At 50.7% G+C, this 20254-nt stretch overlaps 1 protein-coding gene across 1 annotated transcript in view; it reads left to right on the forward strand.

Moving 5' to 3' along the window:
- Window positions 1-20254, forward strand: part of CLIP2 (CAP-GLY domain containing linker protein 2) — a 63602-nt gene that overhangs the window by 22404 nt on the left and 20944 nt on the right. The window contains 6 exon segments of the mRNA XM_006878361.1: window positions 3823-3947; window positions 5905-6118; window positions 6660-6857; window positions 8213-8316; window positions 10136-10196; window positions 18469-18573. Coding sequence (XP_006878423.1) covers window positions 3823-3947; window positions 5905-6118; window positions 6660-6857; window positions 8213-8316; window positions 10136-10196; window positions 18469-18573 — 807 coding nt within the window.

A 20254-nucleotide genomic window follows, 5' to 3' on the forward strand; every position in this document is an offset into this window, starting at 1 on the left:
AAGTCAGATTAAGCTCAGATCTCTCAACAGAAACCATGCAAGCGAGAAGGCAATGGGGAGACATTTATAAAACCCTGAAAGACAAAAATTGCCAACCAAGAATCCTTTATCCAGCAAAGCTATCAATCAGATATGATGGTGTAATCAAAACATTCCAAGATAAACAGAAGTTAAGGATTTTGCCAAAGCCAACCCTGTGCTACATCCTAAAGGGAGTTCTGTGGACTGAGAACCAACAAGAACAGACAACAACCAGAGATTGACATACGTGGCAGTATCTCCCTGAATTAAGTCAACAGAAGGAAGAGTTGAGAACAGAACAAAATTATAAGAACAAACTCAGAGAATCTGGGAGATCAGTCTATGATCAAAACAAATACAATGTAAAAGAAGGAAAAATGACAGCCTGAACAAGAGTGGGTGCTGGGACCTGAACTAAGACCATTTGGGCGGAGCTCTTTAGGAAAAGGAATACCCCAAACTCTTACTTTTTAAAATTTAACAGATCACGTGAGCATGTGAATTGAGATGCCGAGAGACCCAGATAGCCAAGTTCCAATAGCTTCCCTGACAACTCCAATCTGGTCAGAAGCAGGAGCAGCCTTCCAGCCATGGCTGGACTGGCCCCTCCCCACCGCAACTACTTGTTGCATTGGCCAACCAATGAGAGGATGCAGGCCAGGTTCAGGAAGGGGTGTGGAAGTCTGTGCCTAAGGGGAGTTACTCCTACTCATCTACTCTGTCCAATCCCACCCCCAACCCCCACCTCTGCGCCAAGGAGGGGACCATCCACCATTCTGTGGTAAGGAACAGCTCCCCAGGACTGGTGCCAGTAGCTCGGAGGAGCCCACCAACACTCCCCCTATAGTAACCTCATCCTTTCAGGATCAGTTAAGGGGAAGAACTGGAGCCCCCACCTTGTGTGCCCTGTGTAGGGACAGAAAGGAAGAGATAACAAAAGCCTAATCTAGTCCATGATATTGTTAGGGATGGAGTTTGATTTCTGTATAGATTTGGCTTTGTAGAGATTCCTTATCATATAAGCTGTATGCTTCTAGAGTGTGGCGGAATGGCTTGGGGAAGGTAGTCCCCAGTCAGGGAAGGTTGCTGTGGTGTGTTCAATTTCGATAACATTCTCTGTTGTTAAGTGCCATTGAATGGGTTCCAACTCATAGTAACCCTGCATAGTGTTTCCGAGGCTGTAAATCTGTATGGGAGCAGAAAGCCTCATCTTTCTCCCGTGGAACAGCTGGTAGTTTCAAACTGCTGACCTTGAAGTTAGCAGCCTAACTCTTAACCGCTATGCTACAAGAGCTCCTTTATTCTGAGATTGTTGTTATGTGCTGTGGAGTCAGTTCCCACTCATAGCGACCCCGTAACGGGAACAGAAAACCTCATCTTTCTCTCGCAGAACAGCTGGTAGTTTCGAACTACTGACCCTGTGGTTCGCAGCCCGATTCATAACCACTACGCTACCAGAGCTCCTTTATTTATTCTGGGATACAGGCCCCATATTTACAAACTGCCTGGTAAGGAAGGAATTATACACTCATTTTACAGACGACACTGAGGTTCAGAGTGGCCCAGGACCCCTTTACAACTTCCCAGTGACAGAGTTGGAGTCTACTTACCTCCGGTGCCCCGTTTTATGCTATGTGGATGAGACCCTGCTCTGAGGCCTATGCTTTTGTTGTTGTTGTGATGTGCCGTGGAGTCGGTTCCGACTCATAGCGACCCTGTACAGGGTTTCCAAGGCTGTAAATCTTTACGGGAGCAGAAAGCCTCCTCTTTCTCCTGCGGAACCCCTGGTAGTTTTGAACTGCTGACCTTGTGGTTTGCAGCCCAATTCGTAACCACTATGCTACCAGAGCTCCTTTTATTCTAAGTTTTGTGCTTTTATTCTAAGTCAGTCAGTTTTCTCTTTCTCAGAGGAAAGTCCCTGAGAAAAAGATGAACCAAACAAAGCCTAAGACTCAGAATCTAGCTGGTGTTAACCTTGAGGTAGGAGGGACTTGACCTCCCACAGAAGAGGAGGGGCAGTCTCACCACTCTGGAGGGGTGCCCAGTGAGGGAGAAAATCTTTGGGGCCTCAGAGAGGTGAGTTGCAGACCCAGGGTGGGTATCCACCTGGCTTTGCCATCCTCAAGAAGGAGCAAAGGACAAGGGAAGGATTTGAGTCCAGACCTTGGCTGAGCACTGAGAGTGGACAGCGCCCCCTGGGACTGGTAAGGGGATGGCAGGGACAAGGGAAGGATTTGGGTCCAGAGCTCAGCTGAGGACTGAGAGTTTACGGCGCCCCCTGGGACTGGTGAGGGGGTGGCAGTGCTGTTTGACTAGAGATCCCAGCTGAGGGGAGACGACACACAGAAAGGAGCCTCCTGGTGGGTAGTTGGACACAACTGGAATCGAAGAGGCAGCAGGATTTTGTAAGAGGGAGACCCAAGGTTCTTCCTCTCACTGACTCCTGTGAACTTCAGTCTCTTCATCTGTAAGTGGGAGTAACGGGGCCCACCTCACAGAAGTGCGAGGTTTGGAATTCGTGTCTTTCATATGCCTGGCACATACATAGTCCTTACGGCAGGAATGGAACTGGCTCTAATTAGGAACTGGTCCCTTCAGGATCATCTGAAGCATACTTGGGGTGTCAGGAAAATAAATAGTATTTAAGTTCAGATGAACTTGCTAGACAAACATGCACATTTATTTTTGGTCCCTTTTGATCCTGCATTGGAATGACAATGAAGAGATTTAAAAAAAAAGATATTGAATCCTCTAAGATAGGCCAGAGCCCACGACGGCACGGCACCTGACTTGGGATTCAGTGGTCTCTGGAGGTGGGACCAGAAAGAGAACTGATTAAAAATCTCAAGTTTTTTCTTCAGTCCTTCCCTATTCCTGCGCTGTTCTCTTGAGAGAGACAGTGAGAATCTAGAAGAGAGACAGTGAGAATCCAGGCAAGTCGGACTGAGGAAAGATGGTTTGGTGAAGATTTCTGTTCAGCAGCCTGAGCTCCTTCCCCCCACCAGCTTCTTCCTCACCCAGCTCCCATGTGGCTGGCCCTGAGCTGTACCCTCCAGGCCAGAGAGAACAAGGCCTTCTAAGGGATGATGCCTGGTTCATTTGAGAAATACAAGCATTCGATATGAACACAATGCCAGTGAATGAGTTTTTATTGAAATGGATGTTAATACCAGAAGAGTCTACTTCAAGAATTGCAGCATGTATGTCTAGGGGATGGGGAGTAAAAATTATGAAGAAACTTCTGGAAATTTTTTAGACGTTGAAACTCTTGGACTCTTTAATCTTTGTACATGTTTGACTTGGACGAAAACAAAGGTGTGGTCCTATAGAATAAGCACTGGACTCCTAACCACAAGGTTGGTGGTTCAGACCCATCAGTGGCTCTGTGAGAGAAAGATGAAGCTGTCTGTTGCCGTAACCTCATATAACATCGCTATGAGTCAGAAGTAACTCAATGGCAGTGTTTTTTGGTTTGGAATTTTAGGATGACATGTATTAAGGCTCTGGCAGACACTGAATGTGTAATGTTTAATCCTTACAAAACCCCTTTTTACAGATGAAGCTGCTGAGGCTCAGAGAGGTTAGGTAACTTGCCTGAGCTCACACAGCATGTCAGTGGCAGAGCCTGGTTTGCGTGCAAGTCAGTCTGTCTGCAAAACTTGTGCTATTTTGTGGAACCAGCTTGGGAGGTGATGGTGCTGTACCCACGTTCCTCCCAGCTGTCCTTTAGGCCTCTCCCTTACCAACTCTGATCAAGCCCATGGCATCTTCCGGACCCGAGTCTTTTTTGTGTTCTAACAGGTTGGTGGGACGAAGACTGGTGTAGTGCGGTACGTCGGGGAGACAGATTTTGCCAAGGGCGAGTGGTGTGGTGTGGAGCTGGACGAGCCCCTTGGGAAGAACGATGGGGCCGTGGCGGGCACCAGGTATGGTGGGCTTCCCGAGGGGACCTGAGAGGTGGGATGGGGTGGGACTTCTGAGGAAGCCAGTGCTGAGATCGAGGGTGGGTTGTACCAGACCCCCAGAGATTGATACATTCTTCCTTCCCTCACAACTGCTCAACTAGATAAGTTGTGGGATGCTCAGTCCCATTTTACTGATGAGAAAACAGAGGCCAGAGAGGTCATTGCTCAAGGCCACACAGATGTTGTAGCAAGCTCTGGAAGAACCCATTCATGTCATGCACGCCTAAGTGGGGGTCAGGCCCTGAAGAGGAGAGGCGGTGGGCCCTGCCCTCTGGAATTCTGCTGGGAAGCTCTAAGCTCTTTAGACAGGGCACAGAGCTTTACACTGAGGGTTTTCCTGGGAATTACCAGTGGATTTCTGGGTGGCTTCACGCCTTCTGTGATGAAAGGGCTGTAGCAGAGCTCTGGGGCAGTGGCAGCGATACCATCCCTGAGACGAAGGTGAGGTGGCCTGAGTGCCACGTGGCTGTCCCTGGGTTCCTCGCTATGGCACTCAGAGCAACTGTCACCGCAGTACGACTGCGCAGTCACAGCACAGGCCAGACTGGATCTAGACCTTGAAGGAGAGGCGGGTTTGCTTCTAGAAAAGGATGAAGCAGGGAATATGAGGCCAGGGGGCTGCATGGGTAAAGAGCTGGAAGTAGGTATAGGCAGGAATGGGGGCTGGTTTTATGGCATGTCAGAAATTGGAGAAGAGTAGCTCTCTGTTGGACTCCTGGTGTGGCGCTGTAGGATCAGCATTGGACTACAAACCACAAGGTCAGCAGTTCAAACCCACCAGTCACTCCTTGGAAACCCTATACAGGGTCGCTATGAGTTGGAACCTACTCAGCGACACTTAGCAACAACAGCTGTCTGTTAAAGGAGTCCTGGTGACACTGTTGGTTAAGCACTGGGCTGCTAACCACAAGGTTGGTGGTTCAAACCTACCAGCCACTTTGAGGGAGAAAGATGAGGCTGTCCTCTCCCATAGAGGTATGCACAGTCTCGGAATCCCTGTGGAGAACTTCTGCTCTGCCCTGAGGACTCTCTGTGAGCTGGAATCTTCTCCATGGCAGTGGAGTTAGTTTGGTTTCCACTTAGCCCATGTTCCCTTGTGGAATCCATGACCCCAAAAGTTCCTAGGGAAGAGAATCTGAAGTTCTCTTGACAGCTTTTCACCCTCCCATTTTTACATAAAGACCGCTGGTAGTGTAGTAGTTACAAGTGGAGCTGCAGTTCGAAACTATCAGCTGTTCTGTGAGAGAAAGATGAGGCTTTCTGCTCCCGTAAAGATCTGCAGCCTCAGAAACCCTGTACAGGGTCCCTATGAGTCACAACCGACTCCACGGCACATCACCACCATCACCATTTTCACAATGATGTTCCTCTCAACTCAGTCTTGCTGTCAGACTTGAAGGCAGGGTGGACAGTGTCCCCCCTCTCAGCTCCCAAGGAGTCACCTCTGGACTCTTGCTTGTCTATTCAGGAGCTCCATGATCAGAAAGCTGGTGGGATCGGTAGGGTCTGGGGTGGTCCAGGGGCAGCTATTAGAGTGGGGCTGCAGGTGGGGGTGGAGATCTAGACCATGTGTTGAACTTGGGAGTCCTGTCTCAACTTTATCACTAACTAGCTGTGTTACTATAGGCAAGTTGCTTGACCTCTCTGAGCCTACATTTCCTCATCTGTGAAATATAAAGAATAATAATTGAGTGGTTTAGGGGTTGAAATGATGAAAAGGACTGGCACAGAGCAGGTGCTCAGTAACTGCTACTTTCTCCCTCCCTTCCCATCACTCACATTCTGGAGGATGTTGTCCCTGGGGTGTGGGTGATTGGGCCCCAAGGAGGTGCCTATCCATCTTCTGGGCTCTGAATAGCTTGGGGGGCAGGGGGGTTCCAGACCATGACAGCTGCGTGGGTCTCGTCCACTTCCCCAGGTACTTCCAGTGTCCACCCAAGTTTGGGCTCTTTGCGCCCATCCACAAGGTAATCCGCATCGGCTTCCCATCCACCAGCCCGGCCAAAGCCAAGAAGACAAAGCGCATGGCCATGGGGGTCTCGGCGCTGACCCACAGTCCCAGCAGTTCCTCCATCAGCTCCGTCAGTTCTGTGGCCTCTTCTGTGGGGGGCCGGCCCAGCCGCAGTGGCCTGGTGAGGACAAGGGGTTGGGGAGGGAGGAGGACCCTAGTACCTGTGTGGGGTAGGAACAGTGGGGTCCCCAAGTCTGCCTCTGACTTAATCTTGTTCCACACGCCCTTGAGTTTAGAGTTTTGAATAGAGGTGTAAGTTTGTATTTTTTAATTGGGAAGTTTGATCCATTTATATTTACTGTTATTTTCATGTACTAATGATTTGCTGAAGCCTGAATCCTTCCCTGGGTGTTAAATAGGGTCCGGAGGTAAATGTACAGGCAGGAGAGGGGTTTGGAAAGCCTGGCATAGCCACTCTGGGGAACAAGGGGAAGCTGCTCAGGAGGAATGGGCAGGGGGCTTTCTTCTTTCGAAGCTGAGTGTCAGGTGGGTGACAGCCCCCAGAGAAGAGTTCCCTGCATCTCCAGTGTTAGGAGTTCCCCTGGGTAAGCAGGCCTCTGTCTCGGGTAAAGGGAAGACCAGGGCCTGCTGAGTGGCTCTGGGCTCTCTGGCCTCGAGACAAGCCATTCCTTAGTGCCGCGTGCTTGCACACCCTCTCGCAGCTCACGGAGACCTCTTCACGCTATGCTCGCAAGATCTCGGGCACGACAGCCTTACAAGAGGCGCTGAAGGAGAAGCAGCAGCACATTGAGCAGTTGCTGGCTGAGCGGGACCTGGAACGAGCCGAGGTAGCCAAGGCCACCAGCCACATCTGTGAGGTGGAGAAGGAGATCGCCCTGCTCAAGGCGCAGCACGAGCAGGTAGGTGGGCGCGCAGGCAGTGGGCTGTATACCGTGCATGCAGAGCCTCAGGGCAGAGAATGTGGGGTGTAAGGAGAAAAAAACACTAAGGTGAAAGTGACCAGCAACGTCCCTGGATGGCTCAGTTAACGGGCTCAGCTACTAACCCAAAGATTAGAGGTTCGAGTCCACCTAGAGGTGCCTTGGAAGAGAGGTCTGGTGACCTATTTCTGAGAAAATCAACCATTGAAACCCATGTGGTCACCATGCGGTGGAGTCAACTCCATGGCAACCGCTTTACAGTTCAATTACCATCACCTAGGTGCTCTGATAGCATAGTGGTTATGAATCAGGCTGCTAATCTCACGGTCAGCAGTTCGAAACTACCAGCTGTTCTGCAAGAGAAAGATGAGGCTTTCAGCTTCCGTAAAGATTTACAGCCTCGGAAACCCTGTGCAGGGTCACTATGAGTCGGAACCAACTCCACGGCACATCAACAACACCAGCACAAGTCTATTAACAGAAAGATTGGCAGTTCGAATCCACCAAAAAGTACCTTGGAAGAAAGACCTGGCAATCTCCTTCCAAAAACTCAGCCATAGAAAACCCATGGCGCACAGTTCTTTCTGACACACATGGAGCTGTTGTAATTCAGAATCAACTTAACAGCAACTAGTGTGTTTGTTGGTACACTTTTCATATCAGAAGGATCCCTGGTGGTGCTGTAGATTAAGCACAGGACTGCTAACCTCAAGGCCAGCAGTTCAAACCCACCAGCCGCTCCTTGAGAGAAAGATGAGGCTCTCTGCTCCCATAAACCTGTGCAGTCTCAGGAACCCTGTACAGGGTCACTGTGAGTCAGAATCAATTCGAAGGTAGTAGGTGTGATTGCTTGTTCTCATCATGCTTTGGGCAGATTCAGGGAAGCCGACCCTTGACCCAGGGCTCTCGGGTCTGCTCTGCCATGTACCTGCTCTTTCCCCGAATGTTCGTATTCCTGCATCAGAGCCTCATCTTGGGCCCTGTCCCCTCCATCCCTCAGATTGCTGTTGTTATGAAGTGCCGTCAAGTCAGTTCCAATCTATAGCAAACCTGTATAGGGTTTCTAAGGAGCAGCTGGTGAGCTTGAACCACCAACCTTGCAATTCAAACGGTTTTGCAGCCGCATTAACCCACAGACTCCCTCAGATAGCCAGGTTTAATCAAGTCCGGCTCACCCGCATATCGTGACGGGTATTCACAGGACTTCCCATATTGGGAGGGCCTGTTTGTGGTGCAAGTGGTGCCTTCTGTCCTCAGCACACTGCTGGGCACGCACCCTCCCATCGAGGCCCGGGAGGAGGCTGACCATGTCCTGGCCCTTGCTCGGGGCCCAGTATGTTGCAGAAGCCGAGGAGAAACTGCAGCGCGCACGGCTGCTGGTGGAGAACGTCCGGAAGGAGAAGGTGGATCTGTCCAACCTGCTGGAGGAGGAGAAGAGGTACGCTGCCTCACCATCCGTGAGGAGGGAGAAGTATCTGTGTGTCTGCTCAGGAACAGCCAGCCCCAGGTTCAGATCCTGCCTCCACCGCTTACTGATTCTGTCTCCACAGAGAGTGGCCTGAGCTCCATGGGTCCCGCTCTTACTGTAAAGTAGGGGTCTGCACCCCATCTCTCTAGGCTCTTGGGGGATATGCCAGTAAAGTCCCCAGCGCAGTACTGGGTACATGGAAGGCACCCACACACGCTCCTGGCTCGGGCTCACTGTTCCTATCCTGTGAGTCCACCTTGTGTAATGAACCAGGGAGGGAGCCCCAGGGAAGACACAGTCCCTCACTTTCCCAGCATTCCCTCTGTGTCAGGTGTGTAGCTTGTTTGAACATGACAGCTACCTCCTCAAGTTTCATGCCCATTACACACATAGGAAAACTGGGGCTCAGGGCAGTGGGCATGTCAGATTACCTGTGTGTCTCTCTAAATCTGCAGTTAGCCCAGAGGGCAGGTACAGTGGCATGCATGTCACAGGTGAGAAAGCAGAGACTCAGAGAAGAGAAGGGACTTGTCGGAGACCACCTGCCATCTAGTGCTCCTGCTGGTGATGAGCAGGGATTGTGGTTTCAGCTTGTGTTTTGGGGGTGGGGGCTCCAGGGATGCAGATGTCTCCACCCACCCAGGTGAGCTGCTGACCAAGAGGAAGGAGCAGGAGGGATTGAGTGACACCTAGAAACCCAGTGATTCCTAATCCCACCTGCCCCCCCAGCTAAAGACAGTAGGTGCCCCTGGTCCTGGGTGACCTTGTGGGACACCAAGCAGGGGATGGTCAGCATGGCAGAGGCTTCCTTGGACTCAGGAGCCTCTTCCTTATCTCCTAGGCAACACTCACATTTCTGCATTTCCCTTACCCTCCCGTCAGCACGCCCCCCACACTTGAGTCTGTTTGGTGGGCTTTCAGCCAAGACATGTGCTCCCCAGTCTGTTGTTACTGTCTGACTTGGGGAGACAAGCATCTATTTATATCTGCCCAAGATGGTCCTGGAGCCCACACATCTGGTTCCCATGGCAATGTGCCTGTGCCAACCACCAACAGCAGACCTTGAAGCTGTGCAAGTTGAGTTGTTGGGAAGGACCTGGGTGCAAGTTTCAGCACTGTCCTGCATGTGCTGTGTGGCCTAAGGCAGGTCACTTGCCCTCTCTGGGTCTTGGATTTCTCATCTGCATGGTGGGAGTTCTCAGGAAGCCCCAGCAAAAGCAGCTCACCCGATAGCCAGCAGCTAACAGCAACTCTGTCCCTGAAGGAGGGAGCCCTCCACATCAAGAATGGCCAGGGAGTGGGGAGTGGGACCCTGGCCTCTGATTTTGAGGCATGTGGATGAGACGGGTCACAGAGGAGGAAGCCTGTCTTGCTTCCCATTCTCCTCCCCTCTCTTTCTCCTCCCCCCGCCCATCCTCCTGTGGTCTCTTTTCCCCTCCCACCCCAGATTATTCCACCAGGCAGCATCTGTTCCCACAGTAGTGAAAGCAGAGACATAGTTAACTTCGCTGCATCTCTATTTACAATGGCATTAATTCCCCACAAACGTCCTGAGGAGGACAGATGTTGCATCAGACACCCCATATTAGAGAAGCTCCTAGTCTCTGTACCTAGTACACTGGATAGGACGTTTAGGAGGGCTAGAAGTTTCCAGAAGGCCCTCCTCTGATAACCTTAGGGCTCTGGGCAGGTCCCTGCTCTGCTGGACCTCATGTCAGGATGGCCTGGCCTCCCTGCCTTTGTTGGTGGCATGGTGAAGCCCCATCAATCCCTCTTTCATCCCCTGCAGGAAGGTGGAGGACCTGCAGTTCCGGGTGGAGGAAGAGTCCATCACCAAGGGAGATCTGGAGGTAAGTCACAGCTTACCCCCTGGCCTGCTCACTGCTCCAAACCCAACCCAGATGGAAATGCTGTACCCCCTGGGAGGGAGTGAGGAGAAATGAGGAGCGAGGAGGGGGCCAGTCAAGAAGACTCCAGTGTCAGAAGTGGGATTGGCTCAGCCCCAAGAGTTCCAGAGTGTTCACGGCCCCTTGTCAATAGCTGGGTGAGGTGTGTAGGGTGGATGGCAGCGTACCACCTGAGTTCAGAGGGACTGGATTCCCCTGCCCCTTCTTGTTGGATAATAACACTAAAGATGTCACTTGGCCTATTAGTTTATCTTGGACCCTGAGAACATTTTGATTGGAAGTTGCTGGTCGAGTCACAGAATTTATGAATGGGCAAACAGAGGCCCAGAAAGGCAAAAGGAACTCAACCAAGTTTTGTAGCAAGCAGTAGAACCAGGAGTGGGACCCAGGACTTAGCTCCTTGGGTGCTAATGGTTGCATCTAACCCTAGACAAGCTGGTTTGGATGAGGTTGGACCTTCACGCCCAATGTAATCTACCCTTTCTGAACCGAGTGAAGGGTTTCTCAGAGCCTGCCTCCAAACCTCCTCACACCATGCAGAGCCCTCAGGGTTCCTGAATGGGCGGGTTGGGTGAGTAGCTTGTCTTCTGTGACCCTCACTGCTTACTTGAAGATGACTGTAGAAGAAAACTTCCTGGGGCCATGGTGGGTGTAGGGGGCAGTGAATTCCGCCCCTCTCGTATCCTGGCCCCCACTGGTCCTGAACCCCCTCTTTCCCTGTCTGGGCCTCAGTTTCCTCATCAGGAAGTGAAACTCAGTATACCCTGGGAGGCTTGTGACAACACAGATCACTCCTCCCTCAAAATTTGAGTCAGCAGGTCTGGGTGGGGCCTGAGAATGTGTATTTCCATCACGTTCCCAGGTGGTGCTGGTGGTCTAGAGACCACGCTTTGGGACTCACAGCACTAGGTCATTTCCAAGCTCAGGTCAGAAAGTATGGTTCCTGATCTTGTAAAAGAACTGCTTTAAGACCCTTAACTTCCAGGGCCTCATCAGCCAAAGAGGCGTGTGGCTGTCCTGTTTCTAGGTGGCCCTAACAGGGACAGGTACAGGGACATGTGTGGTCTGCCGAGCTCACTGCCAGCTGCTTCCAGTGGAGGTGATCTTGCTGCTTCGGTGCTTCAAGAATGGCTCTCAGGTCCCGAGGTGACCTAGAAGGTTCAGCCCAACACCATTTCTAACGTGTCCTGTGGTTTTGCTGGCTGGCTGCCCTCCTGCGGGCCTAGGCAGGGTTTCCGGGCAGGCACATCACACAGCCCCCAGGGTGAGCGGTTCCCAGAATTGAACTTAGAAGCAGCATCAGAAGCCAAGTTTGTATCCCTCTTCTCTGTGACTCCCATCATGCTGTGTTTGTCTCTAGGCACCCACAATTGCAGCCAATTCTGAGTCATAGCGACCTCTTAGAGCAGGTAAAACCCATAGGGTTTCTAAGTCTGTAAATCTTTATGGAAGCAGACAGTCACATCTTTGTCCCAGGGGGCAGCCAGTGGGATTGAACCTCCAACATCTGTCACATAGCAGCCAAGCATTTAACTACTGCTCCAGCAGGCCTTCTTTTCTTGGCACCTCTGCCCCCTTTTCCTGCCCACCCACCTGGCCCCCCACCTGGCCCCCCACCTGGCCCCAACCAGACTGTAGCTCCAATGGGTTATCAGCTGTTCTCCAGAGAATCTGATTGGTCCCAGACTAGCCAATGGGCAGGCTAGGTGTGGATCAGCTTCAGTTGGCTCCCGTAGGAAGAGGCAGTGGGTAGGACAGGTATAGTTCATTCAGGAAGAAGGCTCACTTTTAAGTCCAGTATTACTGTTTTTATTGAACAAAACCAGTTGTGAACATATTCACAGCAAATTGGTCTCAAGCCTCCCTCGCCCTCACCTACCTTAAAAGTCATAAATGAAAGTCAGGACACCTCCTTGACCTGGTTCTTTCCAGCTATCACCTCATGTCTGTTTATCCTCACTTGCAGTTGTGCTAACTGACCATTTCGCTCCTTCAGCCACGCGGGGTGCCCCTGTTCCAGTGTCTCAGCCTCCTTTTAGCTTCTCCCTCCTGCCCTCTAAATGTTGACCTGTCCTGTTCAGTCCCGACTCTTTGTTCCACCTGGTCCACACTTTCCCCAGGTGGCCCTGAAACCCTTTTATCAACCCCTAGTCTCCACATGGCTTCTCTAGCCACGCTTTCGCCCTGAGTGACGTCTCCAGCGGGATGAGTAAGTAATGGGCTTCCCAAAGAGTGAGGCAATGGTGAAGCAGTTTTCTAACTGAAAAGCTGACAATTTGAACCTACCGGCTGCTCTGTGAGAGAAAGATGGAACCGTCTGCCTCCATAAACTAGGCGTACTGTCTTGGAAACCTTATGGGACAGTTGTACTCTGCCATCTAGGCTTGGAATGGGCTAGATGGCACCTGATATGCAGCCCCACCTGTCTGTCCATGGAGGGTATTGTGTTACTAGGAAGCTGAGCAGGTTTCAGCCGTGCTTCCAGACTAAGACAGATCTTCTATCCAAAAATCAGCCAGTGAAAATCCTGTGGATCACAGCAGTCCAATCCCATTTTACACAGGGTCATCACGAATTTGGGGTTGTCGTGATAAGAGCAGCAACAACTCCTAGCTTCCCCACTTAACAGCTAGACTTTAGCGTCTGCTTTCCCCCAACCCAGTGGGTTTCATTCCCACCCAATGCACACCACACACAGTCACCTCATTTTAGTCCCCCTCTGAGGCTGTTGAACTCCCTGCCAAAGCCCCTAGCCTGTCTTCCCCAGCTCTTTGCCACCACCCACTGGAACTCACATCATAAATCTCTTCCCCTCACCCCCATCTAAAATCCCCTGGACCTTGCCTCCCACAGCAGCCCCCCTCTCTGGCCCCATCCCCACAATGGCCACTTCCCTGGGCCCTCTTCCTCTCTCCTTCCTCTCACGTCCGGTCTCCACACTGAAGCCAGATGGTCTTCTACAAAATACCTTTCTAATTTTGGGGAAATGTTAGCATATATGGAAGCAGAGAGAACACACTAGAAGAAAATACAGGCGCATGGCCCAGAGAAGACCCAGATGACCCGGCCCCTCATCCTACCCAGGCCTGTGACACAGCTCTGTCCCATGTGGTTTCTGCTCCAGCCAGGTTTCTGCAACACGCCAGGCTCAGCCCTGCTTCTGAGCTGTTCCTAACACTTGTCTTTTCCCCCAGCCCCTGTTTGTACAGCCAATTCCATCCTAGGCTGCAGGTTTCTCTGGACGTGTTCATATGTGGAACAGATCCTTACTGGTTCTTGTTTGACCTCCTGCCTACCCTAGTGCTTCTGTCTGTGCCCCAAGTAGCAATCTGAAATGACCCTGACTATTTATTTCTTTCAAAGCCCTCTTGGCTCTGTGAGGTAGATATTTATTGGGCTGCTAACCACAGGTTGATTCAACTCAGCAACTCTATGTAGATATTCCGAGACTGTAGGGTCACTGTGACACGGAACCGACAGCACACAACAACAACATAGATTTGTTAAGGAACCCTGCTGATGCTGTAGGTTAGTCATTGGGCTGCTAACCCCAAGGTCAGCAGTTTGAACCTGTCAGCCACCATACATGGCTGTCTGCTCTTGGAAAGATACTCGGTTTCGGAATATCTGCATAGATTCACTTATGAGTGGGTTCAGCTTGGTTATTCCTTTATTAAGGGTCCCTGGTGGTGCAGAGGGGTAAGCATTGGGCTACTGATCTCAAAGTTGGTGGTTCAAGCCCACTGGCTGCTCTTTCTGCATGAGAAAGGTGAGGCTATCAAGATTCCCGACCTTGGAAACCCTATGGGGCGGTTCTACTCTGACCTATGGGGTCACTGGGAGTCGGAAACCACACGACCCACTGGGTTATTCATTTATTGATCGTGCCCCCCACCAGAATGTAAGCCCCTATGTGTATTCTTCATGTTGATATCTCCAGTGCTAGCACAGGGCAGGAACGTGGTAAGGTGTGTTTACTGGGTGGCGCTGTGGGATAATGCACAGGACTGCAAGATTGGTGTGAACCATAAGGTCGGCAGTTCAAACTCATCCAGCTACTCCTTGGAAACCCTATACAAGGTTCTGTGAGTCAGAACCAACACTTAGGAGCGATGGCATTTGGTTATGCTCTCTACCGCCACCTGGTGGCACTGGGAACATCAGCATTTGACTTGGATTTATAGCACAGGGCTTTTGCTGTTAAATCATCAGAGTTGTTCATTAGATAGAACTTTGGCAGTGGTTATTTCATCTGCATAGGAAAACCCATTTTAACAGAAAGCGTCAGTTTTATGAATCAAGAATCAGCTATTTGTTGAGGATTCACTGGGCATGGCCAAGGCCGAAGGGAAATTTAGAAAAGTAACTTGTGTAGTTAGATATAGTCCCTGGGTGATACAAACAATCAGCTGCTAACTAGAAGGTTGGAGGTTCAAGTCCACCTGGAGGTACCTTGGAAGAAAGACCTGGTGATCTTCCGAACCCACTTTGACACACGTTGTCATGAGTTGGAACTGAGTGGCTGGCATTGGAGCACTGTGGATCGATTCCTGGCCAGAGAAGCTTGTGCCCCAATTTATTGACAACAAATTCCTTAGTTGTCTGAGAGGTGTCCCCAGCTGTGGCTCCACGCCAGCCGGTGTGTGTAAGGGGAGGGACAGCTGAGTGAGCGGCCATAGGTTCTGAATTGGTGCACGAAGTGAGGGGGGCCGAGGAATCTGAAGGTTAGTCCAAGGGGAGAAGCTCCAATTCTGGAACTCGGAGCCCTGAGTCCTAGTCCGCTCTCTGCCCCGAGGTTGCTGTGTGAGTCTGGGGTGGTCCTTCCCTCTTGTGAAGTGGGTAGACAGTGGAGACACGCCCCATGAGGGGGCTGGGTTCTAAATTGGTCCACAAGACATGCATTAGATCAGTTCTTCCGCTGGCCCGGGTACTTCATCAGTGCTTTTGTGAAGGTTACCCCTGAGAGACTGAGACAAAAGCATGCTAGCCCCTACTCTTCACAGCTTTGTCTCAGATCCTAGGAATGCTGGGACCGAGATACCACAGTGGGGGGCTTTAACAAACCGAAATTTATTTTCTCGTAGTTTGGGAGCTAGAAGTCTAAATTCAGCGCTCCAGGTAGGGGCTCTGGAGGAAGGTCCCTGTGTCTTTTGAACTTCTGTTCGTACACAATCTTCATGTGACTTAGCAGCTCTCTTTCCCCATCCTTGTTACTTGCTCTCTTGTTTAATCTCTTTCATAGCTCCAAAGAGATTGATTTCAGACACGTCCTACACTAAAACTATGTCGTGAATGTCACAGAAGACACATTTCCAAATGGTAGGATCACTACAGGCACGGGGTTAAGATTTAAAGCACAGACTTTGGGACCACCATTCCTCCCACAGCGCTCTCTGCAATGACCACACACAACTCAAATACCATACTAACAGTTAAAGAGTTTATTAAGGAGGTTGTTGTTAAGTGCCAATGAGTTGGTTCTGACCCATAGAGACCCTGTTTCTGAGGAGCGACTGGTGAGCTTGAACTACTGACCTTGCAGTTCAAACTGATTTTGCAGTCCAGTGCATTAACCCGCAGCACCATGCCAGGGACGTTAGCAAGCTATAAGAGAAGATCAGAAAATGCCCAGGGCACAATTGTTTAAGTCACCACTCTGCCGTAATCCCCAGCCTGAAAGCGCTTGGTTTTAGCTCCGTGAGTCAATAAACCTAGCTCCCCCACTTAAGTTCCTGGAGGCTCCCCACTCTACCAGCAAGCTTTCTGTCCAGACTCACTCAGCTTTACTTGTTCTGTGGGCTGGGAAGCTCACTGCTTTGTCCTGCGATGTGGTTCTTGGTTCAGCTGCTGCTGTCGCCCCTCTGCCTCTCTGCCCAGCCTTCAGTGTTAAAAATCTCTGTCCCTGGGTAGAGAAGTTTCAACACGCAGGGATCTCTGGGTCCCAAGGACACCTGCCATTCCTGACTCTTCTTTGTGAGATCCCCTGTTTATGAGCTGATTCATTTTATGCCCACGCTACAGTTTCAAGTTTTTACAATTACAGTGAACTCTGCTGATATCCACAGCTAATTCATGTCATCTTATCAGCATCTTCTCCCACTTTCTCTTACCCAGACCCAGCAAGATAGAAACATTGTTTGTTGGGAGCTACAGACTGACAGGAAGAGACACAGTAGGTAATTCACTCCCCCACACTTGGGGATGGGATCTGTTGTTACATTCAAAGCAAAGAGGTCAGCTCAGAAGGTTATGGTACCTGGCTTTTGGCAGCCCAAAGTGGTCACCTTGACAGATTCTCTTGAACGACACAGGGTGATCGTGGAGGTTTCTCAGGAAATTTTAAGAACATGGAAAATTGCATTGGTGAGAAAAAGTTGTGCCAAGGAAATTGTTGTCCATCATGACAAGGCACCTGCTCATTTTTCAAGGATGATCCTGCAAGAATGTCATTACGAAGTCTTGCCCTGTCACCCCACAGTCCTGATACGCCCCCTTCAGGCTTTTTTTTGGCTCCCCAAACTCAACCTTTCAGAGGAATACAATTTGAGTTCCTTGGGGATGTCAAAACCGCTCTTTTGATGTGGTATAAATCAAGAGTGTAGAGTTTTTCAGGGAAGGGCTAGAGAGTTGGAAATACTGTCTCCAGAAGTGCGTAGACCCAGACGGAGGCTAGATCAAGAAACAATAGCTTTACATTTTGATATTTTAATTTAATACATTTTGATATTTTAATTTAATACATTTTGATATTTTAATTTAATATCCATGTCTCTAGTTTTATAGCAATTCTTTTTGACTTACTCCCATGTTATCGGAGTATTTCTTAAACAGATGGAAGTGTTTGCAACATCAGGAATTTAAACTCAGATATTGGTCTGAGTTTACCAGTGCCACTTCACCCTTGCTGGAATTGGGTTTTTATTATAGTGTCTTGACACATATGTGCTATTTTACCAAACCCCGTCTCCGCTCGGAACTGCCCTAGAGATTTGCTGTGACCTTGTTTTTGCTGGATAATCACGGGGCCGCAGGAGAATGAGGCCCCCTTTCACTCCTCCCTGAATGAACTGTTTCCATACACCCTGAGCACCCAGAGCTGGCTCTCGCTCACTACTACCCTCTGTAGGCATTTTGTGGAAATCCAAAGGCTGGTCTGGACACCCTGAGAATGTTGGGCTTTGTTAGCAAATGAAGTGGGTTTTGTGAAGCTGTGATAAAAGTGTCTTTGTGCTTTCCAGGGTGGGCACCAGTGGGGCTGCGCTGTGACAGACCTGTAGGAGGCACAGCCTGGTCACCACCAAGGAGGCTGAGCCAGGGTGGTAGGGACAACGTGCCGTCACTTAAGGACTCAGGATGGTGGGATTACGCTTGGTTCTCCTGCCTTCAGCACTGGAAACCCTGAGGTCATTTATGAGTAAGAGTTGTAGGCTCCTCATAGGGATGGGAAATAGTTGGGTGCCCTGTCCCAAGGACCCAGCAGTGGGAGTTGCAAGGAGAGGGACTACCTCTACCCTTCAGTCAGCGCTTTGAACCAATTCAGCTCTGTTCAGTCACCACCTATAAAGCAACACTGGAGCAGATCCGAGTATTTAAAATGTGGACAAAGTGAAACGTGAACTGGAACAGGAAAAATGACAGATTGAGGGCTGCTAACACTTAATCACTCACTTAGAAAGCATTGCACAGTATGTGCATTAAGGTTCAGCAAGATCTCTTGAACAGTAGAGTCAGATCGGAGATGGCAGCCAGCCACACCACTCTGAATGTGTGTCGCCCCCCTCAGTCTCCTGAAAAGACTTAAGACACTTTCTTCCAGGTCTTCCAATTCCAGGGCTTAGACCCATCATTTTCCCCATTCCAGTTAGCATTCCAGATCACCCAAAGTTTTTAAAGATTTGAGCCTGTTCTAGTTTGTGCTTCCTGGGCCTTGACAGAGCCAGTTGGAACTGGTTTGAAGCCCTGCCTTCATCCAGCCCACTCAGAACTCAATGAGGGCTGGGTGTCAGACCCCACTCTGCCAGGCTCCAGACCCCCTCTCTTTCCCTGAGCCAACTCAATTCTCTTCTTGTTGATCTGCTCTTCTTGTCTTGTGTATGGAAGATGACGCCACCTCTCTCGCTCGCTCGCTCACTCTCTCACACTCTTCCTCTGGTATCCTCTCCCCTGTGCCCTCTCTGTCCCTCCCCATCTCCCATCCCTGCCCCGGTTGGACCAGACCCAGACGTAGCTGCAGCACGCATACATTGGGGAGCTGGAGCAGAGCCTGCTACTGGAGAAGGCACAGGCCAAGCGGCTGCTCAGGGAGTTAGCAGACAACAGGGTAACACCCAGCCGCCTGCGCCCTTGGGTGGCCCCCTTTGGCTTCGTGGTTTTATTTACTCTGGCTGTCTTCAGCAGCTACTGTCCTCAGTTTTTCTTTTGTACCCCCTTCTGCGAGGAGAGTTGAGTTTTAGCAACATGCTTCTGCTCCAATGGCTGGTGATGTTTGGTGGAGGGGGGAAAGGGGCTTTCTCCTGGGGCCTGTGCTCCGCAGCCCATGGACCCTGTGACTGAGAAGGTTCAGGGACACCCTCCTCCTCCTCTGGCCCCTCATCATGCATTGCTAGGATAAGACTTTATCACACTTAGAAATTGGGGGCCCTTTGGATGGGCAGGCACAGAGACAATGTGGCCTCCATGCCAACTCAGGAGGCTGGAAAAGAGCGTGAGGTCAGGGGACAGTGGGCTCAAGTGTCTTTTGTCCAGGATTCTTACATGTGGCCAGAGGAACCAGCCTGAAGGACCTGGGGCTGGGGAAATGGGGGTCTACTTCAGCCTCAGGGTCTGGCTGTTGTGGTGAGGTGGGTTCCAGGTCAGGGAAAGACTATGCCAGTTCCATGCCAAGCTCTTGGCCCAGCGGGCTCCTCTCCACCATCAGGCATGCCCTGTGCAGGCCAATACACCAGGACAGCTGACAGCCTAGTGGCCACAGAGTCCAACCAGCAACCAGCAGTGGTGGGACAAGAAGCTGTCCCCTGCATGTGGGTGTGGAGGGAGCCAGCCTCAGCTCCTGAGTGCACCTGTGTTATCACATGGGTCCATTTGCATGCACTGGCCAGCACTCGGGGACTGCACGTGTTTGGGCACACACGCATGTGCTCAAAGACCATGGTGCAGAAACTGACCCCATCACCATTGGTCACTGGAGCCCTCCAAGCCACAGCCACATCAACTGATAAGAACAAAAACTGTTTTTGTGACGTGAAGGCTAACTCCAGAAGCAAAATTTTTTTTTTAAAGACTGTAAATGTTTAAATACGCTGTTTCCAAGCCCTTGGTTATCCTTATTGTCAGGGGGACTTTGGTTCTGCTTTGGTCATCCAACCAGACCCTTCTTTGGCCAGCGTCGGCCCCTTTCAGATAGCCCTGTGGTGAATTCCCCTCCCTTCCAGCTGCGGACCATTCTAGAACAGGACCATGCAGAACTCCTATTATCATCATACAAGCCCCTCAAATAGGTGCTTTGTTTGAACCATAAGTTTGCCTCAGCCACATAGGGCAGTGGGGACACTGGGCTCCCTGAGCCATTGAGTCCTTCTGAATCAGGTGACCTGTCTGGCCTCAGCAGCTGCTAACCCACACCTCACTCTCTTCCCCCACTACTGACTACAGTGGTCGAGAAGCCTGCTAACCCACGTCTCCTTCTCTCCCCCACTAGCTGACTATGGTGGCCGAGAAGGCTGCTAACCAACATCTCCCTCTTGCCTCTACTACTGACTACCGTGGCCAAGAAGGCTGCTAACCAATATCTCCCTCTCCCCCAACTAGCTGACTCTGGTGGCCGAGAAGGCTGCTAACCCATATCTCCCTCTCTCCCCACTAGCTGACTACGGGTGGCCGAGAAGGCTGCTAACCACATCTCTCTCTCTCTCTCTCCCCCACTAGCTGACTACGGTAGCCGAGAAGGCTGCTATATAACCACATCTCTCTCTCTCTCTCTCTTTCTCTCTCTCTCTCTCTCT

Source organism: Chrysochloris asiatica, unplaced genomic scaffold (assembly GCF_000296735.1).
Source record: "Chrysochloris asiatica unplaced genomic scaffold, ChrAsi1.0 scaffold00034, whole genome shotgun sequence".
NCBI classification, from domain to species: Eukaryota; Metazoa; Chordata; class Mammalia; order Afrosoricida; family Chrysochloridae; genus Chrysochloris; species Chrysochloris asiatica.